General features: G+C 41.9%; 1 protein-coding gene and 1 long non-coding RNA gene across 13 annotated transcripts; both read right to left on the bottom strand.

The window, feature by feature from the left end:
• Positions 1 to 861: 861 nt before the first annotated feature.
• LOC140586359 (uncharacterized) lies at positions 862 to 8,198 on the bottom strand. Its single transcript, XR_011988189.1, has 3 exons — positions 7,849 to 8,198; positions 4,963 to 5,031; positions 862 to 1,968 (listed from the first exon to the last, which is right to left on the bottom strand). It is a non-coding gene; the product is annotated as an uncharacterized lncRNA (long non-coding RNA).
• An 855-nt stretch (positions 8,199 to 9,053) lies between these two features.
• On the bottom strand, positions 9,054 to 27,214 carry LOC111834487 (probable ATP-dependent RNA helicase DDX4). Of its 12 annotated transcripts, none has more exons than XM_072708161.1 (22): positions 27,132 to 27,214; positions 26,801 to 26,815; positions 25,268 to 25,310; positions 25,130 to 25,160; positions 21,967 to 22,026; positions 21,618 to 21,680; positions 21,448 to 21,498; positions 20,960 to 21,016; positions 18,223 to 18,285; positions 17,994 to 18,047; positions 16,986 to 17,039; positions 16,855 to 16,896; positions 15,986 to 16,128; positions 15,539 to 15,691; positions 14,796 to 14,950; positions 14,484 to 14,610; positions 14,073 to 14,239; positions 13,747 to 13,892; positions 13,007 to 13,106; positions 10,311 to 10,581; positions 10,099 to 10,206; positions 9,054 to 9,618 (listed from the first exon to the last, which is right to left on the bottom strand). In XM_072708161.1, exons 1-22 carry the CDS (start codon positions 27,197 to 27,199, stop codon positions 9,529 to 9,531), a joined length of 2,061 nt encoding a protein of 686 aa, XP_072564262.1. In that variant the 5' UTR covers positions 27,200 to 27,214; the 3' UTR covers positions 9,054 to 9,528. The 12 variants fall into 12 exon arrangements, with proteins under 12 accessions (XP_072564262.1, XP_072564263.1, XP_072564268.1 ...); XM_072708162.1 differs by having other exon boundaries at positions 20,960 to 21,010; XM_072708167.1 differs by lacking the exon at positions 18,223 to 18,285.
• Positions 27,215 to 27,688: the final 474 nt, after the last annotated feature.

Genomic DNA, 27,688 nt, shown 5'->3' with positions numbered 1-27,688 from the left:
CTTCAGGTCCCTGGTACCTTTCTCCATATGTTCTGGGACTGTCCTCCAGCGCCTGCTCTTTGGGATTATATGGCCAGATCTCTCTCATCAGTTCTTTCCTCTCCCATCCCTCTGTCTCCCGTGGTCCTTCTTCTCCTGGACTTCTCTTCTCTTCTCTCTCTCGCTTCCAGCGGAGGCTCCTGATATCCGCCTCCTTAGCGGCTAAGTTGTTATTAGCCTCTCGTTGGAAGTCTCCTGATCGTGCCATTCCCACTGTCTGGAAGTCTCCTGATCGTGCCATTCCCACTGTCTGGAAGTCTCCTGATCGTGCCATTCCCACTGTCTGGAAGTCTCCTGATCGTGCCATTCCCACTGTCTGGAAGTCTCCTGATCGTGCCATTCCCACTGTCTGGAAGTCTCCTGATCGTGCCATTCCCACTGTTTGGAAGTCCACCTTCCTTGATCTGCTTCTGCTGGAACTCTCTGCAGCCTGGATTAACAACTCGTCTGGTTCTACGATCCAGAGCTGGCTCCATGACGTGCAGCTGGTAAAGGACTGGCTGTGGGTCACGTCCTGAGGCCGTATTCCTTGTTTTTTGTTTTGATTTTTACTTTCCTAATTTTGACATTTCTTACTGATTTAAGTATGTTATTTCTTTTCTCCTCAGTTTTTAGCTGCACTCTTTGGGGCTGGGTGCTGCCGGTGACCACTGTTGGTCCTTTGTCTCTTTTCCTTTGAGGTGCTGTCTCAGAGTGTATTGGGGGGGGGGGGGGGGGTCGAGTGTGTTTTGTTCTGTTCCGTCGTGTTCTTTGTTATAAAATCTCCAATTAAAATTTGATCACAAAAAAAAAAAAAGAAAAAGCAGAAATCCTAGTTTCGATAACTTGAGAGTGAAGATGCAATCCCTAATACTAATAATGCAATTTATGGAAATTGAAAGATATATAAATGATTTTACTTAATAGTCAGTTCCTGATGTCAGCATTTGGATTGAGCAAGCTGCTATATTTGGTGCACATGAACCTTTCCAGCGTTGTTTTTCGCTGTTGTTCTGCATATCAGGGAATCTGTGCACCAACTGTCATGTTTTTATAGGTCAAGTTCCCCTGTTGAAACGCAGGCGGCCCAATTCAAGACCAGCGCATAAGTCTCCCAAGCCTATATTTCCTGTATCCAATAAGATGGCAGAATTTTTCTCAATGTGCAATACTGACTGCCAAGTGTGATATCTGTGATGTAGTTTTGTTGTAGAGTGACATAAGGATTCAGTTTAATTAAATGTGCTGTCCCCTGTCTTTTTAATCCCAAAGGACGAACCAGTACCAGTAGTGGAGGCCGTCAGAGGAAATGCCGCACTGGGCCGCCGGCAGCCAGCTCCATGACCATGTCTGCCGCCACTGCGTCTACTCCCACCCCGGTGGCAACCAGCAGGGGTCAGCAAGGCTCAGGACGCCGTAGAAATACAGCGGGAGGCCGGTCAGGACGTGGAAAGAGGTGTAAAAAACAAAAGGGACCATTTACAAAAAATTTACAGAGTCTACTACGCTTCCATAACAGCAAATTGGTAAACCCCTTCAACTCAACCTAGGTGGGTGAGAAGATCCCGTGTGAGGATCTCACCCAGAGTGACAACGAGGTTGCAACCATCCTTCACTGAGCTCTCATCGGAGGCGGACGCACTTCTCTCCCTCTCCCTCCCCTTATCTTCCCTGCTTTGCTTCTCTCGTCTCGTCTAGTCTACTGTCTTACTGTCTATACTTGAGAGACTCTCTCAGCCCTGCTCTTCAAAACTAAGGAAGTTATGGATTTGATCAACTGGTCTCTCAACGCAATTGACACCATCTTCTCGACGAGAAGCCCAGGTTCAGGGGAACCTGACTGTTCTGCAGGAACATGCGCAGCTGGCTACACGATGGACGGATGGGAGAAGTGGAGGGTCGTGTGTCTGGCAGCTCTTTCCGTGGAGGACATCGAAGACATTTAGGGACCTGAAGGGGACAAAAATGACATATGGGGTCAGGCTCTAAGCCCATGAGATGGCATTTCCGGGGAGTGGGGTACAACCTGTGAAGAAACTTAAATTGTGTTTGCTGGTGATTGGGATTTTTAGAGCAGTAATTTGAAATCAATACGCTAGATGGCAGACTTCCGAGAATTTCAATCCGGGTTTTGAAGCCTTTCTATATACATAAATATTCCGTTCACCATGCACGTTTTAAACGTCAAGTAACCACGATTGTATTTCTTTCCTGTTTATATGGCATTGTGTATTATACCAGATTTACAATAAATTAAAAAAGACATACGTTAATAAACAGCTGTCATGAAATGCTCGTATCGTCTTGGTCTCGCCAGCACATGAAATGTCTAAAGAATTTGCTTCTATAACACGATTGCTATGAATCAACACATAAATAATGACTCGTATAAATAGATTTACACTGCTCATAATCCAAACTATCATATTGATCTACATACAGAAGTTCGTGATACTGGATTAAAAAAAAAATTTTCTATTATTATTGATTATTATTAAGTATTGATTGGTTACACTTAGCTGTCTATGCATCTATGTTATACTGACAGTGAAATACTCTCCAATGTACCACTCTCACTGCTAATATACAGGGGAAACCAATCTGCCCAGTGGCCAGGCAAAATGGTTCCCCCTGCTATAAGGAATAAGCAGTAATTCCCAGGCACTGTATTGAGCACACTGATCTGTCTATAGGTCCATGTGATACTGGCAGTGAAATACTCTCCAATGTACCACTCTCACTGCTAATATACAGGGGAAACCAATCTGCCCAGTGGCCAGGCAAAATGGTTCCCCCTGCTATAAGGAATAAGCAGTAATTCCCAGGCACTATATTGAGCACACTGATCTGTCTATAGGTCAATGTGATACTGGCAGTGAAATACTCTCCAATGTACCACTGTCACTGCTAATATACAGGGGAAACCAATCTGCCCAGTGGCCAGGCAAAATGGTTCCCCCTGCTATAAGGAATAAGCAGTAATTCCCAGGCACTATATTGAGCACACTGATCTGTCTATAGGTCCATGTGATACTGGCAGTGAAATACTCTCCAATATACCACTGTCACTGCTAATATACAGGGGAAACCAATCTGCCCAGTGGCCAGGCAAAATGGTTCCCCCTGCTATAAGGAATAAGCAGTAATTCCCAGGCACTATATTGAGCACACTGATCTGTCTATAGGTCAATGTGATACTGGCAGTGAAATACTCTCCAATGTACCACTGTCACTGCTAATATACAGGGGAAACCAATCTGCCCAGTGGCCAGGCAAAATGGTTCCCCCTGCTATAAGGAATAAGCAGTAATTCCCAGGCACTATATTGAGCAGACTGATCTGTCTATAGGTCCATGTGATACTGGCAGTGAAATACTCTCCAATATACCACTGTCACTGCTAATATACAGGGGAAACCAATCTGCCCAGTGGCCAGGCAAAAAGTATAATCTTAAATAACTTGTTAAGAACAAGTATATATAGCCATGGAAAAAATTTAGAGATCACTTCACTTTTCTTCGTGTTCATTGCTTTTACAATTTGTTGGAGTGTGTCTGTATAAAATGTAAATGTTACTATTGTTCTATACACTATTGACCACACCCAGTTCAAAATTGCAAATTTAAAAAAAGGTTTGGAAAAAATAATAAATAGCAAATGTATATAATGTATTATACTTAGGAAATGACAAACTAAACAACACATATATATATATATTAGGGCTGTCGAAATTAACGGGTTAACGCGGATTAATCCATCATCATGATTAATCTGATTAAAATTTTTTACGCAATTAACCCATCTGCAGTGCAGAATGACTCTAAATCCCTGAAATGTCTCTGTCAACCCATTTCGGCCAGTTTTAGTGCATTCCATTTGCCCTGGGAACTCGTATTCCGAGTTGTATTCTGGAGTTTTGAAGCCGGAAGTGACAACATATGCGCTCCCGTTTCTCGGAGATCCGAGAAATATCTCGGAGCAGCACAGAGGATCCCGAGTTCAGAATCCAAGATGGCTGCGCCTTTTATCAACAGAAGGGAAAGTTGTAGTTTTATACTGTTTAAGCACTACTTCTCATTTATGGCTCATTAAATCAGTCGCACAAATTATACCGTCCAACTTATCTGTGGACGTGTTGCTACGGAGTTTTATACGTAAAGCACCGCGCGTAATGTGTTAACTGATATTGCTAATAATGGCAATTAACTGGGCTAGAATTGGATTTCATGATTAGTCGGATTATTTGTCGGATTTACGGTAGTTCGGGCTAATTGTAAGTGAACGAAGATAAACTGAGGTACCTTAAATATGACAAGTTGTCCGGCTCAGAAAAAATCTTGCTTTTTGATATGGGTTCATGGTATTGCACTTCTGTGGCAGATGGAATGCATCCGACTCGTGTTCAAGATGTTCAATAAACATGTTAAGTGCATATATATTCCCTTTTTTCTTGAGTCCGTTTGCTCATGTAAAATGAATTGTGATTAATATAGATTAAAAATGAATGATATTTAATCGTGATTAATCTAAATTAATCCACAGCAACCCTGTGATTAATCTGATTAAAAATTTTAATCGTTTGACAGCACTAATATATATATATATATATCTAACCTTGTGTACAAATTCCCTTCCCTGATCTGTCAGAATCCTTTTCGGTGCACCAAATCTGTAGCAAAAGTTCACTATGCACATAGTGACATCTTCAGCATTTTTCGATGGCAGTGGAAATGTTTCCACCCACTTCGTGAAATAATCTATCAGCACACATATGTACTGGTTTCCCCTGTCCGTCATGGCCAATTTGCCCACAAGATCCATGCCAATTAACTCCCATGGTTCAGTTACCTGTCAGACAAAATGTCATATATCAAAAAATATATCAGTTGTTCAATTTAAAAGTCATACAACATACTAATCAAATATCAAATAATGAAGACTTACAATGATGGGTGGGTGCTCTTCTATGGATTTGACAGTCTTCTTTGATTGACATTCTGAGCATTGTTTAATCTGTAGTTAGAAAAAGAACATCTATTATGTTATTAAGAGAAAACATATTAGAAATAAAAATAGTGAATTATTCCTGAATTAATTCAGTAAAGTGCCATAGGTTGTTATACATTGCACGCAAAGTATTGAATGAAGCTCTAAGTTCAGGATTAATAACATACTTTTGTTGCTACTCTATGTAAAAGACTAAAAATAATATTAACAGTAATACAATGAATAACCCAAACTGATATTATTAATAACATCAAAACACAGATTAATTTAAGCACCTTGCAAGACATTTTTCCTTATGTCAGAAGGTCACGATGAAGTGTTTAAACTATGGTTTTGTAAGCTGTAGCATTACTGTACATGATTCATAAATGCTATTATTGATTCATTTTAGCCTGTGTGTAGTACTTAGTAATTGCTTTTTATTGGTGGGTGGTAATGAACAATATTTAGTCCAACTTTTACACTTGTCTGTGATGATTAAAAACTGTGCAGTTAATTTTTGTCAGTGGGACAAGATAAAACACAAAAACACAAGCCTAATGCTGTGCACCTTTTCGATATCTTGGGCCTATTTGCAGCATGTATTAGTGCGTCGGTGAATCACGTTCTAAGAAGCGCAGTTAAAGCGCAGTGAAAAAAACGTGCATTACAATGTTACCATTCTATCAAAAATGTAAATAAACATTTATGTCACTTGGTTAAATACATTATCAAAATTAAATTGCACATATCTGGCAATGGTGTATGCAGGGTTCCTGATTTTAGAATAATGTAAAATATATATGTAAATAGTACACTGTAACTGGCGCATTAGGATCAATGTTTATGTGTTACAGTTGTATATAAATTAGTGCCGATATAACTGTTAGTATCACATGGACCTATAGACAGATCAGTGTGCTCAATATAGTGCCTGGGAATTACTGCTTATTCCTTATAGCAGGGGGAACCATTTTGCCTGGCCACTGGGCAGATTGGTTTCCCCTGTATATTAGCAGTGAGAGTGGTACATTGGAGAGTATTTCACTGTCAGTATAACATAGATGCATAGACAGCTAAGTGTAACCAATCAATACTTAATAATAATCAATAATAATAGAAAAAAAAATTTTTAATCCAGTATCACGAACTTCTGTATGTAGATCAATATGATAGTTTGGATTATGAGCAGTGTAAATCTATTTATACGAGTCATTATTTATGTGTTGATTCATAGCAATCGTGTTATAGAAGCAAATTCTTTAGACATTTCATGTGCTGGCGAGACCAAGACGATACGAGCATTTCATGACAGCTGTTTATTAACGTATGTCTTTTTTAATTTATTGTAAATCTGGTATAATACACAATGCCATATAAACAGGAAAGAAATACAATCGTGGTTACTTGACGTTTAAAACGTGCATGGTGAACGGAATATTTATGTATATAGAAAGGCTTCAAAACCCGGATTGAAATTCTCGGAAGTCTGCCATCTAGCGTATTGATTTCAAATTTGATCGTGAACGCGCATTTCAAGGGGAAACATAGGGAAACTGAATTGAGCATTTAAGGAAGTTTCGAAAGCCAGTGTTTTTTTTTCTTCAAGATATATTCGAGGAAGTTACTCAGCTCACCATCAACACCACTGGAACAATCCTCCTTCTGAGAAGCCGCGCCTTTGCATGACCCTTTTAGTATTTGCGTTCATCATATATAAACCTCGTTTTTAATTCATTGGAAAGTGGCGGAGCAAATGCCATTAAAAATATAAATGCCAGGCTTTTCAATATTTACAATGAAACAATTTACAGGATGCTAACTTGCATATATATGACATTCAACTGAAAGTCATATAAACATCCCGCGATGTTATCGCCTACTTTGGTATATTATATAGAGAAGATAGGACGTTATAGCTGGGGGGAATGTAATTTGATTCATCTTTGTTTAGTGCATTGTTGTTTAGTTGTTTCGGCAACTCCCTTTTGAAAAAAGCATTCCATGCATAGAGCGTCAGTTTAGCTTAAAAACGATAGTGCACAGCAATAAGCACTTTCTGCCAGCTGGAGATTTCGGAGAATGACGCGTGTGCCCTTAGGAATACCCGCCGGAGAGTTACCAGCGAAATACGTGCAAACAGATTTTATACCTGTGAGGGCATGTTATGTTGCCGTTGAAGGCATTCATTAAATAAAAAGCCTTCAGGCATAAATGTGTAAACAGTGCCAGACACGAAACTAGAAGAGACAGAACTAAACTACATATTTTGCTAATTTTTAAATAACCAGTAACACTACTAAGACCAAATTAACAAAACTCTCAGCAGCACGTTTCCTCCTATTTTAGTGAGGAAGCATCCACATCCTCCACGACTTATCAGCCCCAGGTTATAAGTTGTAAAGTCTGTCAAGCTCTTGGGGAAAACAATCAGCTGAGACTTGGGATGGGAGACTCACAACACCGCCACCATCAAAGTAACTCATCAGAGAATATTTTTCCTCGGGCTGCCGCGAAAAACGGCTGGCGTGAGATTTTCCATTCGAGACAAATCCGCGCATACATAGGCCTTTACGTACGTGTAACAGTTTTATTACTTTGTACATAATCTGTAGGGTTTTCATACTACCCCAACGCTTTTGATCCATATTTGTTATCCAATTTTAGGTTTTATAATAGAAAACAGATTTGCCGTACGATTTTTAATTATTTTTTTTTTGCGTGAGCGTGAGAATAGCGCCAGATGCGCTACCTACAGAGCCACTATTATAAGCGTCCTCATCTCATTTATCACTGTATGGTACCATCACCCGATGCTGCAATAAAACACAGGCTGAAACGTACCGTGTGATCAGCTAGGAGGCTGGCAGGCTAGGAGCATGTGCCTGCGGGGGTCCAGCACGACGCGAGAGCCGGGAAGCCAGCCAAAAACGTTGAGTCGGACTCACACCATCTCGCCCACTTCCTCTTCAGTCGGCACCACACTGTTCACAGGTTCCGCTCATTCAGCTCCAGGACCACCAGACACCTTAACTATTTTCTGAAAGCCGTAAACATCCTTAATAATCTTATACACAAGTCAGTGTTATACTTATACCGTTAACTCAATTTTCCGTTTTTCATTTTATTGCTGCTGCTGTCCAGTTGTACCAAATTTTATTGTGTTGCATCACCAGGTGAAATTCTTGTGTGCTTGTACATTTGGCAAATAAACTGATTCTGAACCAGACACGCACGCGCACACACAAACACACCTACAGTAGCAGACAATTATTTATCGTACTGTATCGCTTGCTGTGAACAATGAATGGGTTGGCCCTGTAGCACCGGGGGACAACCATGCTGCCACAGTAAGTTTAACATGCGGTAGACAAACATTTAAATCTAACCTCTATTTATTCTAAGCAAACTCATTATTTTAAAATGTTTAATAAAACTAGTGAGGGCTTTGCAACTCCGCACAGAACAGAGGTGATATCTTCTTGTAGCTCAGGTCTCCACTGGGTGTGTCCTGTCACATTCCAAAGACGTGGGTAATTGGTATCTTTCAATTGCCTTGTGTAGGATTGGGCACTTGCACATGGTGCACCCTGTGGGTGACTGATAATCATCCAGGATACAACGCTGCCTCATTCCCTATAGCAGGGGTCTCCATCTCCAGTCCTGGAGAGCTACTATCCAGAAGTTTTCTATCCTACTTGCTTCTGATGAGTTGACACCTGTTCCTGGTATTTATCCAAAAACAGGTGTGGCTCATCAGAAGTCAGGTTGGATAGAAAACCTACTGGATAGTAGCCCTCCAGGACCGGAGTTGGAGACCTCTGCCCTATACTATCTGCGCTATAGAATAAGCAACTTAAGACAAATATGAGTCTGTCACTGAACCTTAAACAATCTCAGACATATAAAAAGGGTGGACTCCTTCCAGAAATAAGTACGATACCATCACCTTAAACTGACTCGCACAGTATCCGGCTACCCCCATTCTCCATGGCCCTAAGCAATCCTAAAGCAAACCGTACAAGAAAAATCACAAGCTGCAATACAAGAAAATTCAAAAACTTAATTTTATTGCTGTCAGGACACTCTTACCCTAGGAAATGAGGCACATGCATGAAATTGCCACAGCAAAGTAAACATTCTGCCAAAACTACAAAAGAAAAAAAAAAATCTAGGTAATATAAAGGCAGCTATGATCTCAAGTCTATGCAGTAATTTAAACAGCATGCAGACTTTAGGATATCTTGAAATCACAGCAATGATAAACATTACTAATAAACTGTGCTGGTAGTAGGGTCTTGAACAAAAGCACATCTACTTGATCAACACTTGTAACGTCAGTTTGAAACCAAACTTTGGCAAATGGCCAGAGATACCCAAGTGCACTGAGTCAAGGTCAATATTGTCCAGCAACTGTGCACATAAGTTACATTTCTGAAAAATATGCTGTCCTGCATATTTTAAAGACAGGAATGAAAATAAGGGCACAACTGCAAAAGCTCAGTCCCACAAAGCGAAGGGGACTCAATCCCATACTTCGTCGTCGTCATTGGCAGTGGCTGCTGGGCTCTGGGTGATGGGCTGCAGCTTCTCCTCCTTCTGAAACGAACCTCCCTAAAAGACAACAGCCAGTCAGGGCAGGGACTACAGTAGGATTAAGCAGAAAATACTTCACCAGCAGACCATTATAGCCTCTTCCCCACTTGTGTCTCAAACTCACAACATTTACCGGAATCTGAACAAGCATGGAAAGTGCTTAGCATACTTTTCCAGTTCTTATACAGTAACATTATGACACTTGCACGTAGTGTGCATAGTTAAGGATTTTTATTTGGCAGCGAGGACCTTTTCTGAAAAAGGGACCCCAGAAACGACAGGGTAGCCAAAAACAACAGATGTAAATAAAAAAATGTTTCCAAAAAGACAATTGTTTTTACAGCAAACAAACCAGTGTACGATTCCAAAAATAAACTCCAGCATAAACACTCCCCCCACAAATTACAATGACTCCCAAACTGAAGTCTAATGTTCAGAAAAGTGTCTGTGAGGGATCAGCTGCCACCATTCAAGTACAAAGAGAAAAAGGTAACATACTTTGCGTGTATCGACAGAAGCGAAGGCCTTCCCACGTGGATTAAAGCCAGTTGTCCCATGTGCGCTGAATGCTATGTCTTCCAGCCAAGACGGTACTTCCTGCTGGGCCTTAAACAGAAACATGCTCCATCCAATCGTGTTGCAGCGGAACGTAAAACTGCCTGGGCCCAAAATTTAGAATGCATCTCTGGATAGGACAAGGTCCCACTTACCCTGGAGAGGACCTTCACCAGGGAGCGAGCCAGTGGGGTGTCGCACTCGGGGTCGAAGAATGACACCGCTCTGCCCGTGTTCCCACAGCGGCCCGTCCGGCCAATGCGGTGCACGTACTCGTCGATGTTAGTCGGGAGGTCAAAGTTGACCACGTGCTGGACGTGCTCAATGTCCAGACCCCGTGTGGCGACGGAAGTGGCCACCAGGACAGGACATTTCCCGGAGCGGAAGTCACCCAGGGCTTGTTCCCGCTCTCTCCGCTCCCGGTCACTGCGACAAAGACATGACCAGCAGAGTAAGCACATACTAAGCTCTTTGGCCGCCGTCACATTAGGGGGTTTTGTGACCTGCTGATTTTTTAATCAGTCACCAACTCTGGCAATTTAGTAAACTGCTGATTGCGTAATTATGACACGACACAAAAAGTTTTCTGCCTCTGCTCTGTCTGGTTAGTGCTACTGAGGCTGAGTACTTGGCAGCAGGTGTTTCATTTTTAGGTAGTAAGCATGGTAGTAAGCATGCATGGTCAAAGCAGAATCTGGGAGGGAGCCCTGTCAGCTTCAGAGAAGGGGTCCTGTACATTCGTTATATGCATTTATGATGCAGTATGTTAATTTGTTGGGATGCGTTACCACTTTAAAACAATACGAAAAAATTATGGGTATTGCCCATCTCATGGTGAAGAAGTACTTCAGTAATAAAATGCATCAATGACATCACTACAAGTAATATTCTTGCTTTTTCATTAGTAATATCCCTGTGAAAATGCATAAAAATATATTCACCACTTGCTTCTTACACACGACTGACCTCCACCAGTCTAGTCAGGAAGTGATGTTTTGGCAGAAGAAAGATCAGCAAAATAAGTCAACACACAAAAACACAAGACAGAAAATGTGTCATGTAGGAATATCTCATCCACTAAAATGTCTGGTCAGAGCTACTAATGAAAATTCAATTCAAAGCTGAGGATTTAACTTTTTGGTTTTAGACTAATACTTTGAATCTTTCAATAAAATTTTGGGACATGATGAAAGGAACCGGAGCCGGGTTCGTCTATATTTGAGCCCTGCTTTTGTGGTACTTCAGGGCAGCATAATTTGCAGGTAACACTAAAACGGATATCTTTTGTAAAAGTATTTCCGTACTGCTTAGTCTGTTTATCATCTTCAAACACGGCTGCTTCCTCTGGATGCCCTGTTGCATTGTAAATGGCACACAGACACACCCAGGCATCAGATACGTTTTTAAAAATGCCACTAATTTAAAATATAAATTCTTCAAAGCCAAACAAAAGATAGGCAAAGAAATCTAATAGTCAAAGATGGCTTACAGACTTACTATTGAAAATCTGGTACACATTCTGAAACCAAATTGCCAGCGACTAGTCCAGTATGACCAAAAGCTTCAACTGGTAAAGTTATTAGTTGACTAGTCGATTGGGAAGCAAAATTCAAGAAATACGCCCAGTTGGAACCATGAGAAAACCCTGGTGTTTGACAAATCTGCCTACTGCCAGAACCGCACACATGCCAGTCTGACGGATGACAGCAGAATGACTCGGACCATATCAGATCACTTTCTCCAATGAAGCGTTACTAATGTCAGGGACATGTTAAAACCTGTCAACCTTGCTTGCATACAGTAGCAAGGGCGTTCCAGAGTTGTCAGTTTAAACTGAGAGTCTGCAGCTGAATTCTGTAGCTCATTCACCTTTATTCGTGGCAGGTAGAGGTGGATGGTATAAACTATTTCTATACATACAGTATCTCTCTCTCTCACACACACACACACACACACACACACACACACACCATGCTGAACAGTCATGCAGGCTCAGGCTTTGTCACCACCAGCCTGCACCAGCATAATCCAGAAAATGTCAGAGTCCATGCTGCTTAAATGAAGTATTGGCTGACAGTGCTGGGCACATTTAAGAGGACTTGGTTTAAAATAAATTTACAAAAAATGGAACTTCCATCATATGGAATTTGTGATTTAAAAACAGACAAGCAGAAAAAGATAATCTGCAAATTATGTCGGGCAACAGTGGTTGCCACTTGTTCTATAACCTCAGAACAAAACATCCTGCTGTACTTGGTCAATTATTTGCAGTTTGCAGCTTGAATTTATCGATTTCATCGTTTTTCAGAGATGGAACTTACTTGAGAACAGGTTTTGTATCATTTCTATTATTGCAGTTTGCGTTTGCACAATAAATGTTCTTAAAATACCAGTGTACTATGAAATATGTCCGGGTAATACAGTTAAGAGTACAGTAACTGCTATGCAGTTCACACACCAGTGCATTGCCCCTTCAGAAGCACATTGTTCAAATTAAGAAAAACAAATATACAGCAATATATACACCGTTACCAACAGTGCTGCAAATTATAAAGTGATATAAATTTTAGGTTAAACTGCCCAGCCCTAATGGCAGGCATCCAGTTTTGTTCTCAGAACCCCCCCTGACACCCTCCCCATGATTTCCCAGGGGAGAGCCCACTGCTCACAGATCTTTCTGCAGTTTCTACTGGATTTAAAACGCCAATTTTAAACATTCACTGTCTGATACATCTAGAGGAGTCCTGTACAGCACGGTGCTCATAAAACTTTCGTGTGGGGCGCTGTGTTAATGCCCGTAGGACAGGGGACCATGCCAGTGCCAGCCAGAAGCCTGGCACGATACACTTACCCATGAATGCTTGTAGTTGATATGTTCTCCTGACACAGAAATACTGCGATAAAATCCGCTTTTCTCTTCGTCTCTACAAACACCATTGTGCGCTCTGTGCCTAATTTAAAAAAAAAAAACACATTTCTGCCACAACAGAAACCCAAGGCAACCCCACAGCAGTAAGGAATACACCCTCTCTCTTCACAACTAGACCTAACAAAGCAAATAATGGATTTTACCATTTTAGCACCAGAGATATGGCTGCTTGAAGTTATGACTTCAGTCCACGGCTGCGAGACATTTTCAAAGTACTGACAGAATTTTCATCTTATATCCTTATTTTGGGTGTTAAAATTAGGACTGCCAAAGTCTTCTAATGAACACAGTGGAGTGAAAAGCTTGTCATGGCTGCTTTATCTGATCCATGGAACACTGATATAGGTGTAATTTTCTTTTCATTTTTAGACTGATGTATGGAAAAAATACATTTCTATACTGAATAGTAGTACATTTGCCAACAGGGAAGGAAACATAATACTTGCACTTCACTTTGACCATAATGTTTCAATAGAAGTGTTTGCGAAACCTGAAATGCTTCCAACTTCGAACTGAACATTTCACTCACTACTGCCCAACACTACCAGCTGCTGTTTTATCAGAGGAGCAAAAGAATTTCTGAGAGCTTGGTCTTTTTAATCCGCGGGGCGTTATTTTTCAGACACACGTAAGGACAGAAGCCTATGGAGAGGAATGAGTACCGGTTGTGTTCAGCAGCTCCAGAAGCTGACCCCTCTTTGAGAATTGGGAGACCTGAATTAGGTTCTGCTCCACATCACTGCAGGCACCACCGACTTGCCCAACAGCCAGGAAGAGGTAGTCAACCTTAAAGAAGTCGGCAGCAAGCCTACAGGAGAAGAAACAGTCTCGAGGGCATTCCCTTCCCCTGCCAGGAGTAACCCCCCCCCACCCCCGATGCAGGAACTCAAGCACTGCTGAACACGATATTGTACACGCAAGTCTGGGATATCATGTTAAGTTGTATGTTAATTCCCTTCCCCCTCCCCCCCAACGGCCACAATTGTACTTCTGGATGTCATCAGGAAAGGTGGCGCTGAACATGAGGGTCTGCCACTGCTCTTTGGGGGGCATGCCAGGGGAGGACACCAGCCGGCGCATGTCTGGCTCGAATCCCATGTCCAGCATGCGATCGGCCTCATCCAGCACCAAGTAGCGAATCTTGCTCAGTCCCACCTGAGAAGGTCACATCCCCAGAAGCTCAAATCACTATTACTCACAAAGGCAAAATGCATAAAGCCGATCATATTTCCAACAAGCTTGTCTTTAAAATTGGATCTCTGTTTATATGGATCCTTCCGGAGCTGACAACTGCATAAAACTGCATCAAAAACCTATGCTGTATTATTCAGGAACAAAAAGAGGGATTGGATCTACCAAGCTGCTATCCAATTATTTGGTTCATCTATCAGTTTAGTACCTTTCCTTTGCCAATAATGTCCAGCAAGCAGCCAGGAGTGCCACACAGCACATTGCAGCCACGGAACACCTTGCATATGGTGTAGCCTGTGCTGATGCCCCCATAGACGACAGGCCACACGTATGTCCTGTGATGAAATCAGCGCAAAACACAGCAACTTCTGCTTAAGAAACAGGCTTGCTTCAGACGTCCTCTCAGGACAGTCGGCACCAAAAAAATGCTTAACAGACTGAAATCAGGCTCAACTATATCTAGGACTTTAAAATGAAAAGATGATACATGTAGCTGTGGAGGGGGCAGTTGAAGAAATACCCATAGGCAAACTTTCTAGCCTCCAAATTGATTTGGTTGATGAGCTCGCTGGTTGGGGCCCCGATGATGACCTCAGGCTCCTGGATCTTGCTGAAGCGGTTGGCTGCCACCCCGTCTGTCATCAGCTGCTGGAGTATGGGCAGCAGGAAGGCAGCCTAGTGTGGAGAAGGCGTTTAGAAGGTTCCAGATGCATCGGGACCAGATCGGGACCTGGGGGTCCACTCTTCCCTGTCCAAGCCGTTACGACAGAAATCCATGCAATACTCCGCTTGATATTCCTTACAATGTTACCATTTAATGTTGCTCATTATTTGTTACAATTTAAGTGTGTATATATATCTAATCTAAATGACTGTTCAACGACTGCAAACCTGCAATCTCCTTTCAGGATTAATAAAGGATCTATGCACCCAAGCAAAGCTCTTTAAGCTTCTGTCAAAAACAGCTCTCATGTGGGCTGGGTGTGAGCAAGATACCTTAAGCTTGCACTTCCCAAGTTACTGTATATCACTTTCACAACCAATGATTAAGAGCATCTGAAACATTTCTGAATATATATTTATCATCATCAGGGTAGGGAGCATTCCCTCCCACTTTAGGGAGGCAGCCCGTCAATGTTCATCCAGAACGCCAAGTCACTGGAAAACAATGGAACAATGGAAGCCATAATGGTCCCAAGTGGGGGCAGTGACCAACCCAAGCCTGGACACACTGAATCCTTCCTCTAACTTCCTCTAACTCACCGTCTTCCCAGAACCGGTTTGCGCACATGCCATTAAGTCACGTCCCGCCTTGGCGATAGGGATGCTGTACTTCTGGACCGGCGTGGGCTTCACGTAGCCCGATTTCATGACGTTCCTGCTCGATGACTCGCAGAGCGCGGCCTCTTCAAATGACTATCACAGTGATTCAAGCACAAGTTTCAAGCGGAGCAACTGCACTCAAAACAAGCCACAAAATTTACTGGTACAGAAATGAACGTAATAAACAGAAAAAAGTCATTCCAAAGTAATTCAGTGGTCAAACTGTAAATTATGCAATTCAAGTCATATCAGTGGCCAAATGCCTGTGGTCTGGACCAGGGTGAGTAATTGGAAGACAAATGGCAATATACTATTGGAAAAAAGCCGCATTTAAAGGTAAGGTAATAACATTTTAAAATGCTGCCCAACCTCCACAAGAGCACTTACCACAATGGCCGGTGGTGGGTTGTGCCCGCTGATCTCCACCAGCATGTCATTATATGTGTCAAAGTTGATACCCGTTTCATAGTGGGCAAAAATAGAGCTCTCCTCTTCAGGAGGGAGAGGAGGTACATAAATAACCTTTGGACCTGGTAGACAAGGTGAGTCGACAAAACTGGATTAGGAGAAACAGCATATAATTTATCCCAAGAAACAGAGTTCCAGCAATCAAACCACAGTTAGTGGCCTAATGGTTAGGGAAGTGCACTTGTAATTGAAAGATTGCCGATTCGAATCCCCGAACCAGCAAGGTAACACTGCGGTACCCTGAGCAAGGTACTGCCCCCAAGCACTGCTCCCCGGGCACTGAATTAGCTGCCTCCTTCTATGTCAACAGTGACCACCGATCACCAAAATACACCGGCATACGAAATCCATCCATAATTCCAAACCACTTATGACCAGCAGGATCATGGGAAGAATGCAGCAGGCCTGGAACCTATGTCAGGCAGCACAGGGAGGGCAGGGAGTTTACAGGCCCATTCAGATGCCAGTCCTTGGCACACACACTTGCATGCACACACAAAGTTAGCTTAAACAAAGTTAGCTTAAACGCAAATATTTGCACCATGGCTCCACCCAACATGGGGAGAAAGCTTCACAGCCCAGACAGTGGGGGAGCAGGCTCCTAACACCAGAGGGATAAGCAAACAGTGCTACCCACTGAGTAACCTTATCACCGCCTATATCCCAATCCACTTCCAGAAAACACACTTTCTGAGGAATCTACATGGGGAGGGTGAGGGGATGTTAGGTAAAAAAGCAAATATTAAAAATATTTTTTTTAAAAAGACCAATGACAAACCAAACAGAACCTTTTGCATCAGAAAACACTTCCTCATCTCTTCCTCGATATCCTGGTTGGGAAGGAAAAAAAAAAAGTTGTGGTAAAGGAAGGTGGGGAGAGAGAACAGAGGGTGAGTGCGAAAGAGAGAAAGAGACTGACCTCCCCCTCCAGATCTCCCTCTACTGCCTCTTCCTCCACCCTCAAAGGAGCCCCCTGTGATGAGCAACATTTCCTGTCAGCATCCCTTCCAAGTAAAGCAGCCTGCACAAGCTCAGCGCGTGACATATGGTGAAGCACGGCCCTCACAACCGTGAGCAGAGTTCCCAGGAATTTGGATTGTGCAAATTTTGAAATGAAACCAATTTTGCAGTTCGCTTAAGTATAGGTACATTACAATGCTTTCATTTTCACGTATCCCATCTTGCCACCTTTGTTTGAATCACAAGCTTCTCTGTTTTCCTCACAGTGTTGGCCATTTATCCAGTACCTGGGGCATTTCTCGGGCAGTTAAGGGCCAAACAGAGATGTGACTGAAACTGGCGACGTTCCAATTACAGGGCCCGACTTAAAACTGCGTAAACATTTGAAACGAAGAACAGTGCTGGTCAATGGTTGATGCATATATTCATAGCTTTTGAAACTGTACTTCCTGTACAAAATTATACAATAACCCTAGGGTTTAATTTTACAATTTTATATTTAGACAATCACAAATAATATGACAGCAAACGTTAAAAAATAGTCTAAATTTGATTAAAACTGAAGGACACACAGCAGTACCCTGGTTATGAACGAGATTCGTTCTCTATGCATCTTTAAGCTGAATTTGTAGGCAAGTCGGAATATTTTCACAAGTGACAGAGAAATGTGTGATTTCGTTATTACAAACCAATGCATTTCACAGTTCTACCAAATGACAAGGTTTTGAGCACGTACAGCTCAAAGTCAGGCATGCAGCCGTATAGACAAGTAAGCTTAAGTGCCCATTTCTGCATTGCATGACATCCTATTTGAGGCTTCAGGTGGGAAGCCTCTGGCCAGTCAGATATCGGTAATTATTTAACTGCCTGGGAGAGCTGAAAACAAGGCCTGGATTTGGAACCAAGTGCCAGATTTGAAGAGCCCTGCTGTATATCACATGGACTTCACGTGCAACCTCAAAATTACCTGAGGGGGCACTGCTGAACCCTCCTCTGCTGCCACCACGTGACCCCCCACCTCCTGCAGAGCACAACAACAAAACGCACAGATGACTAAGGCTTCCATCAATTTACTACACTGCAGGCTCACTTTACAAGCTGAAAGCTATGCATTAGGACTTAATTGATGCCATTAAAAACCATCACTGCCTACGAAAGGAGGAAGACGAAAGTGAAACTGGGGCTGGAGAACTTGCCTCGACCTCTGGCTCTTCCCCCATATCCACCTGGAGCACCACCCCAGGAGCTGTCCTCATTACCTGAGGAGCGACACTGAGGTTCACATCAGAAGCCAAAAGGAGCAAAATAACATGAAAGAGGCACGCTTGTCATTTCGCCACAACAAACATCTGGCCCTGGATCCTAGTAGCATTCCTGCCACGCACCAATAAACATTTGAGAGGCTGCTTACAGGAAACCACGTGACCTGCACCAGACAGGTTACGCTGGCTGACTCATTATAAGAACATAAGAACATAAGAAATTTACAAACGAGAGGAGGCCATTCGGCCCATCAAGCTCGTTTGGGGAGAACTTAGCTAATAGCTCAGAGTTGTTAAAATCTTATCTAGCTCTGATTTAAAGGAACCCATGGTTTTAGCTTCCACTACACTAGCAGGAAGACTATTCCATACTCTAACTACACGCTGTGTAAAGAAGTGCTTCCTCAAATTTGTTTTAAAATGTTCTCCCATTAATTTCCACTTATGGCCACGAGTTCTAGTATTTAGACTAATATTGAAATAGTCATTTGGCTGAACAGCATCCAGACCCGTTAGAATCTTATAGACCTGAATCATATCCCCCCTTAGTCTCCTTTGCTCAAGGCTGAACAGATGCTTCCTATCAGTTAGCCAGTTTTTGATCCAAGCTGCCACAGTTCCTAAAATCCCTGTAGCTTTAAGCTTTAGCAAGAGCCGTTTGTGGGGGACAACATCAAAGGCCTTCTGGAAATCTAAGTAAATCACATCATAGGCCTTTTTGTGATCAATTTCACTTGTAGCTTCCTCAAAGAACTCAAGTAGATTCGTTAAGCAGGATCTACCTCTCCTAAATCCATGTTGGCTATCCTTTATAATGTTATTTGCATCTAGGTAATCTACCATTTTCACTTGAATTATAGCTTCCATTATTTTTCCAGTAATGCTAGTTAAACTGATTGGCCTATAGTTTGCTGGATTACTTCTATCCCCTTTTTTGAATATGGGTGTTATATTAGCATGCTTCCAATCTGACGGTACCACACCCGCAGATAACGATTTCTGGAATATTAAAGTTAAAGGTTGGCTAATAATATCCCTCATCTCTTTTAAGACTATAGGTAAGATGCCATCAGGCCCCTGCGATTTATTTATTTTGAGTTTAGCTAGGCTTAGTATCACATAAACCTCAGTTATACATATATTGGTCATAGACGATGCTGTATTCGTATTAATTGGTGGTAAGTTACTTGTGTTCTCTATTGTGAACACCCTTGAAAAATAATCATTAAACTCATTTACCATATCAATTTCGTTATCAATTATAAGTCCCTTACTATCCTGCAAATTAGTAATTTCAGCTTTTAGTGCTCTCTTGGAGTTAAAATATTGGAAGAAACCTTTACTGTCATGCTTAGCCTCCAATGCAATTTTTCTTTCTACATCCCTCTTTGATAGCCTAATGTCATTTTTTAACTCTGCCTGTAGACTTAGATACTCCTGCTTGATTTTGAAATCATTAGTTATTTTCCAATTGTGGAACAGAGCCCTTTTCCTCCTGACTTTATTCTTAATTTCCTTAGTAAACCACCTTGGTTGTCGTTTCCTAGATTTAGTTTTGCTGGAAACAGGTATGAAGTCCTCTTGCACTTGCAACAATGTGCTTTTAAAAAATTCCCATGCCTCTTCAACTGTTTTGCTATTTAACTCTGTCCAGTTTACGGTTTCTAATTTCCGTCTCATACCATTAAAGTTAGCCTTCCTAACATTGTATACTTTTAATTTAAGACTTTGCTCTTCGGACACTAAAATTAACCTCGAATTTAACCATGTTATGATCACTACCGTACAATGGGTCTAAAACCTCTAATTTTCCAATCCTATCCTGGTTATTACAGAAAACTAGATCAAGAAGGGCTTCTCCCCTGGTAGGAGTATTAACAAACTGAGTAAAAAAACAATTCTGTACTAATTCCACCATCTCAAGTTCATTTACTGTACAGAAGAGCCAGAGACTGTGTCCCACTGTATCCCAGGTAAATTAAAATCACCCATAACCACCACATCATTTTTATTACTCATAATCCTGATATCATCATATAATATTCTGCTTTCCTCTACAGCTACATTAGGTGCCCTATAACAAACCCCGACAATTAGGCCATTTGAATCTTTAGCATCAAGTTTTATCCATACAGCTTCTGAATTTTTATTTTTATCAGTGAGATCCCTTGCCTGCAAGTTTTCTTTTACGTATACTGCAACACCACCTCCCTTCTTGCCTATCCGGTCCATACCATTATTCCATATCTACATCACCATCTTTTTAACAGGAACCCAATTACAGGAATAGCACCATTATTAGGTTCCAGCACTTCAACTCCCTTTAAGACGGCAAAGCCAGGTCACAGTAAACTGGATGTCTGGGAAATTGGGGTGTGTGTTTAAGTGCTTTCTGCTGGTGTAAATTCCTACCTTTATGTTTTGGCACCTGGTTTGAAATCATTTCATATGCCACTAGTCAACTAACAGACTTTCAGTTTGCAAAAGTAGAAATCCCACAAATCTTTCCATAAAAATACATCTACGAACTATTATAGCTACTTAAAAAGTAACCCTTAATGTTAGCACATGACTGTAAATTTAATCATTTAAAAAACACTGGATGCAGAGTGTATAATACAACATGCGTGAATCTGCTGCAATAAGCGAATAAAACTATTACTGCACTTACCATTATTTTCACCATCTCCATCACAACTGTCCTCATTGTACACTTGAGGTCCTTTTCCTCCAAAAGATTTAGCATTATCCAAATATTCCAGAAATTTAGGTTACCCATTACATTCATAGGTTAGCTCAGAGATAGACAGGAAAGCAAGATGAACATATGATCATAAACTCTAGGCTTTGTACACTGGCAGTTTTAAATCAATAATCAGTATAGAGAGAGAACAGAAAGAGCCAGTAAAAATCCCAAAATGTATTAGTCCAATCAAGAAATAAAGCTTATTTCCACAATGGGAAAACATCATGTATACATAAGTTTAACACTTCAATTGCTTACATAACGAAGATTTTTTTTTTATTATTATTATTTGGCTATGGGTACATCAGAAACAAATCCCTTTAATCAACTGAAAATCTTCCCCAAAACTCTCAAATGTTAACTTTCACTAATGTTTCTTAGCAGTTATATTTAAAAAAATTAAGAGAGAGAACCTGAGGCACTGGAGCCCCTGTACCCTCCACCTCCTCCCCTCGAGCCCCTACCTGTAAAAAAACAAAAGGGGGGGGGGAGGCTTTCAGCAAGTGATTCTGTACTTCTGAAATCCAGGGGCAACATGCTGTAAATAAAATATAATCCCCCGTTCATCCTAAAAGACCCTCACCACTGCCCCTTCCACTCCCGCCAAAGCTGCCTCCAGAACTGTTCCAAGAACTGCTTTCACTGCCTGAACACACAACAGCAACATGTAAGAAAAAGAACAAACAACAACCTTGAGTGGAAGGTCCTACATTAAATAACTACACATTATAGAAAAACAGCAATGCCCAAGTAAGCACTTTGCCTTTGGAACGCAAGTTTGTACATGATTCTTTTCAAAAGTCAAAATCCATGTTATCCACACGGGTTGTAGAGTTTGCATTCATCCACCAATAGCTGTACATCATCTCTTTGAAAACAAAGTATTCCACCGATACTGCAGACATGGATACACAAAAAGCACAATGACCCACCGTTAAGGCTCCCATGACTTTTACTCTGGTAATCACCACTGTTCCATGAGCTTATGGGAGCTGCAAGGGAATACGAAAGGGAAAAGCATAAGGATCAGCTTTTAGGCAAACTCAGCTCACCTGCATCGCATTAAGTACTGAACTCTTGGCACTTCCAACCCAGTAACCTTAATAGGACAAGGTCTCAAATAAAGAGTCATAAGGGACATACGCTTGGATCCCAAATAAGATGAGCACCCAAGGTGGTACCATTCAATTAAAGTGCAGATCTTCATTGAAAAGTCTTCACACTCACATACTGTAGAGCAGGAGCCCTACAGATCACACAACGTCAGCTGTGTGTATTTCCTTTAAGCACCAAGCAGGTCCATGGTGCCCAACCCTTCATTTCACACCAAATGCTGCAAGGCCCCTTAACCCTCTGGAGTCAGCGATCCCGCCGGCGGGATCGGACAGAAATTTCGCCAAACCGTTTAAATAACACTGCGAGTTTTTGTCATATACACATTTAAAAAACACCCTCAGAAACCTTGGATGGTCTACTTTTCAAATATATATAGGCAGAAACTAAATATATTCGTACAGCTTCGTGATACAAATAGAAAGAACAAGAGTGACTGACTTAAGCGTCTGCGTCTCGAAGCAGCTCTGATCGGCCACTCACTTGCAAATCGCGCTATTCGCATGATAACATGATAAATCGACAGTTAGTATTGGGTAAACAAATACGTGAATACGCCCATTGTGATTGAAATAAACAAGAGCACATGTCTGGGTAGTGTTTACACTGATCGGCTACAATATAGCACACGGATACGTCGCTGCCGCTGAAGCTTTGTGCCAGTGTTGCCACTTTCAGCAGCGAATCTCACACCTGTGTTCATGGCTCAGTGGGCTAAGCTTGTATGCCTGTAATTATACGGTCACCAGTTCAAATCCAGCCTATTGAGAAAGTGAATAGCGATCTTCAGCTAAGAGCAGTACTATACACCCCCGATGCAGGTAAAACAAAGAAAGGTGACATGGTTTATTTTTTGCCGATTTAACCTAATTTTAAAAACTTTAATACTTCTGACAATGAGACTTTTGAAAAGAAGACAGATTAGGGATTTAGTCAGTGTTTTTTTCATGATTCTACATAATGATTTCAGCGAGATATAAACTGAAATACACAAGAAAGATATGCGGTTGACAATGCCCTCGTCCCCAAAGCGTTAATAATAGTGAATTATTTTATTTCTGTTAACTCTGCATAGGCACTGCATCTTATTTATATGGTCACAATTTTTCATTTTTCATTCCATCTATCAATAAACTGGGAAAAGGATCTTATTGTTGCTACTTTTCTTGCGTTTCAAACTACCTTTCCAAGGTTATGGGTGTGGGGTGCAGTGACATTCCAGACTGATGGGCCATTGACAGTATGCAAACTACTACAGGTGTGAGGACACCTATCTCATCAATATTCATTGTGCAGGCCACTGACTTTGAGGAAAAAGAGTGTCACTCTAAAGTTCTAACACTTTAGTAATCAAACTACATAAAATTTCAGAATGTCACTTTCACCTATGTGTAGCCAACCCCTGGGTCTATAAGCTTCAGAGCTCAAAAGTCTTGGCTAGAAATGTCTATAATGTGATTTTTTACAATTTCTGAAAACAGGTTTTTGGAAAGCATATGTTTAAAGTTGATTTTAACAAAAAACAGAATAAATATTCTAAGTGGTGTCAGATTATTTGTGCCGAGTTTGTGCTGAATAAAAGCAAATGTAACACTTTGGGATAAATGTTTTTTAGATAGGTGAAATATTTTAAAATGTCAAGGCATGTTCTCACTTACACTCTAGGTGCAACTTAGACACATCGTCAGTGTTGTATCCTGGGTTCATTGGGTGTTTCGGGTCTCACAACAGACACCCCCGCCCAGGTGACCCAGCCGGGGTTGATCAGGCCCCGGCTTGTGTCTAAGTGGCCTGTGTAGCCCACGGATCCCCCCGCTTGATCCACAGCCATCTTGACGCCTTTTCTGCTGCGTCAGAGATGTTTCTAATGGCTTTCTTGTTCTGCAACCCTTTCACTCCCAACAACTTGAGTGCCCTGATGAGAGACTGGCCGACGAAGCCTCTACACCCGACCTCAATGGGGTTGACTCGGATTCTCCATCCTGCGCTCCGACATTCGCCTGCCAGCTCCTCATACTTGGCCCTTTTCCTCTCAAAGGCCTCCTCCATCCGGTCTTCCCAGGGAACAGTCAGCTCCAGTAGGACCACTTGACTCGTTGTTTCAGAGACCAGGACTATGTCTGGCCTGAGTGTGGTCACTACGATGTTCTCTGGGAACTTGAGCTGTCTCCCTAGGTCGACCTTCAGCTGCCAGTCCTGAGCTGTTGCCAGCAGCCCCCCTGCCTGGCTCCGGTGCTGTTGTGGCTTCTCCCCAGCACTAACAAAAGCAATGGGCTGCCATGTTGGTTGTTGGTACTTACTGCTGGAGATCCCTGTACTGATGACCTCAGCGATGACCCGCAGCACTTGATCATGGCGCCAGCGGTAACGCCCGTCTCCAAGTGCCCGGGGGCAGCAGCTCAGAATGTGCTCCAGTGATCCGGCTTTCTGGCAGAGAGGGCATAACGGAGTCTCGGCTAAGCCCCAGCGGAAGAGGTTGGACGGGCTTGGGAGTACATCATACACTGACTGTATGAGGAACTTGATCCGGTGTGGCTCAGATCTCCATAGCTCTGTCCACGAAATCTTTCGGTCAGCTGCCTCTTCCCATCGAGTCCATGCACCCTGCTGTAACATCCCTACTGTCCTACTGCAGTGGGCTTCCTCCACCCCTGCTCGGATCTCCTCCTGAATCAGCTGTCGCCTTTCCTTTCCCTGGGACTTACTATAGAGAGGTCTTGGATTGCTCCCTAGGCCTGCCCGTCCGACTGCCACTGTTCCCACCAACTCACTATGTCGCAGCTGTGCCTCAGCCTGATGTCAGACTACCCCGAAAGTGGCTGAGAGGCCTCAGACTCCAGAGGGTTAAAGTTTCCAAACAAGCACCCATGACAACCTGACTGGTGAAATAGGTGGGCAGTGAAGCGCCTGATAGCAGCACTAGCTTCATTCAGACCTGACCTGAAGAGTCAAGGAATGGGAACGACTTAACTCTGCACCTACCATTATTTACAATGTTGCCTCCAGAAGTGTCCTGCAAGGAAAACAGGATCAAAGCATAAGAACTATGCATTTTCAATACAGTTGCGAACGTATTGTTTTTTACAATATATATCAACGAGCTCAGATGCCTTTGCACACCTGGTTGTCTTCTTCCCAATCCTCCATGGTTTCACCAACTGTGCTGTGGGAAACAAAGATGAGTGTTAAGAGAAATATGTAATCTAAGATATCTAGAGGTTTTTTACAACCTCAAACAAACCTATTTACAGTAAATTTTGCTTAGCGGACAAAAATTCACACACGGAGCGGTTAAACCCACATCCATCACTCTAAATTAAAAAATGTTATACTAACTGTTAATAAATGTGAAAGTACTCGATTTACACGATGCCCGAGGCGCTGGTTTAGATAAAACCTTTGCACACCAAAATATCTAACCAGCACAAAGCGCAGAAACGCTGTGGTTCCGCTAACCTCCTCAAGGTCTGTTTTATAACTGGCAGCTATCTTGCAAAATTAAGCTTCCACCCATGGCCTGAACTCAAATGAGTCCGGTAAATCAGCCAACGACCCACGGGACACAAGTTAGCCAAGCCGGCGCCTGGCCTGGTCCATCCACACCTCGGTAACAAACCAGGGCGAAAAGGAGGTATTTGAGCGGTAGGGCAACAAAAAGCAACTCAGACAGAAACTGCACTCAAATCCCTTTTTCTAAATAATTAATATTTGACATTTTACCAGTAATACTAGGGACATAAACAAGGGACAGCCTGAGGATGTCCTTTGGAGGGCCAGCTCAATTTCCTTTATTGGGTACATTCTTAGGATGACCATGTTACTGACGTGCTGCTGTGGCCAACAGGTTACCCCATACTGTGGTCTGTGTGGATCCCAATGTCTCAGTGCAGTGATGGGGACACTGTACTGTAAAGTGTTGCCGTCCTTCAGATAGACATAAAACCGAGGTCCTGACTGTCCCAGGTTATAAAAGATCCCTGGGCATCTTTCCAAACAGTAGGGTTGGTACCCTGATGTTCTGGCTAAAATTGCCCACTGTTGCCTTATCAAATGTTACCTAAGGTGGCTTATCAAATCTGGCCTCCTAATCATCCCCTTTATCTAACTGGTAAATTCTCTCCTGCTCCTTCACCACCTTAGCTACTGTGTGGTGAGCGTAATGGGGCAGAACGGCTGATGTCACATCATCCAGGTGGGTGCTACACAGTGGAGGTGGCTGAAGTGGCTCCCTATTGCATCTATAAAGCACTTTGGGTGTCTATAGTTCTATATAATGTAACTTTCATTCATTCTTTCATGAAAAGTAATGAAATCCTTCAAAAACAATTCATTATGACAGCTTGCTGGAATAGCATTTAAATAGATATAATTTTGTCTTAAGTATTTCTCTGTTTATTAATGTTCCATTAGGATGTCCAGAGGACAGCCACAGGATATCCTTCAGCTTTGACCTTCTTTGAAAATTTTTTTAAAAATTCGTTGAAATATATATTTTTATTGTAAGAACATTAGAAATTTTCTTTAAGTTTCTAATTTAACAAATGGCATTAAGAAAAATACAACATAAATATTAAGACAACACATTTTAAAGGTCTTCTTGTGAACATTTCATTCTGAGTCATCAGTATCGATGGCCGGATATTGCTTCCTTACTTCAGAACCTGTGCCCTGTAACAAAAGCATTTATGGAATGTTTGATCCCAATCCATTGATTACTTCATTACTGCTAATTAAAACTGTCAGCACAGGCGATAGATATCTCCTCCACTCTTCCTAGAAAATTCATAGCGATACCGTTAGCTCGTTCTGACAGGAATTTTAAATGTTGATTTAATCGGTTTAATACCAATGACACTAAAAAATAATGTAGGATTACGCCTAAATGTGTTTCAACCCATCGTATTTTATCACTTTATACACGTTAATATGATACTTAGAGGATTTTATTAAAGTTTTATGCACAAAGAAGAGTGTCGCGTCTTACCCGTGACAGTGCTTTGAACTGCGCGTGAGGGTGAGCGAGGGAGCGCGAGCCGCAAAAAGCGTCTCCATGGCATCAAGTACAAAAACGCAGCTGGCCTAAGTTTGAATCTGACTGCAATTCACTAGCATGTAGCATGCAATTCACTCGACAGCCATGCATATCCAGTCAGTTTTTATATATTTATAAATACTGTTCCTGCGGGCTGTCATAATAAATTGTTTCTGAAAGATTTCTTTATTTTTCATAGTGGCACAGAAGAACGGGCTTCACTCCACTGTAAAAACTGTGATTGGGGTTAATTATTATCTAATAGGAGAGTAATAGTAATTATTACTCAGTAAAAACGTGTATGTGTCGTTTTAATTAAATCTAAGCAAAATTCAACAATTTTGAGATGTTCAGTTATTTAAATTTACACACTTTCGTTTGGGATAAATTAAGCAATGGTTTGTTGAGTAGATTTAACAAAAAATGTATGAGTACCAAGAAAATTTAAGAAATCTAATAGATTTAACTGATGAAAGCATTTTCATTTTAATCATTGTACACTTCCGCCC

Source organism: Paramormyrops kingsleyae, unplaced genomic scaffold, assembly GCF_048594095.1.
Source record: "Paramormyrops kingsleyae isolate MSU_618 unplaced genomic scaffold, PKINGS_0.4 ups44, whole genome shotgun sequence".
Classification (NCBI taxonomy): domain Eukaryota; kingdom Metazoa; phylum Chordata; class Actinopteri; order Osteoglossiformes; family Mormyridae; genus Paramormyrops; species Paramormyrops kingsleyae.
Note: the sequence above shows the minus strand (reverse complement) of the source record. Positions and strands in the feature narration are given on the sequence as shown.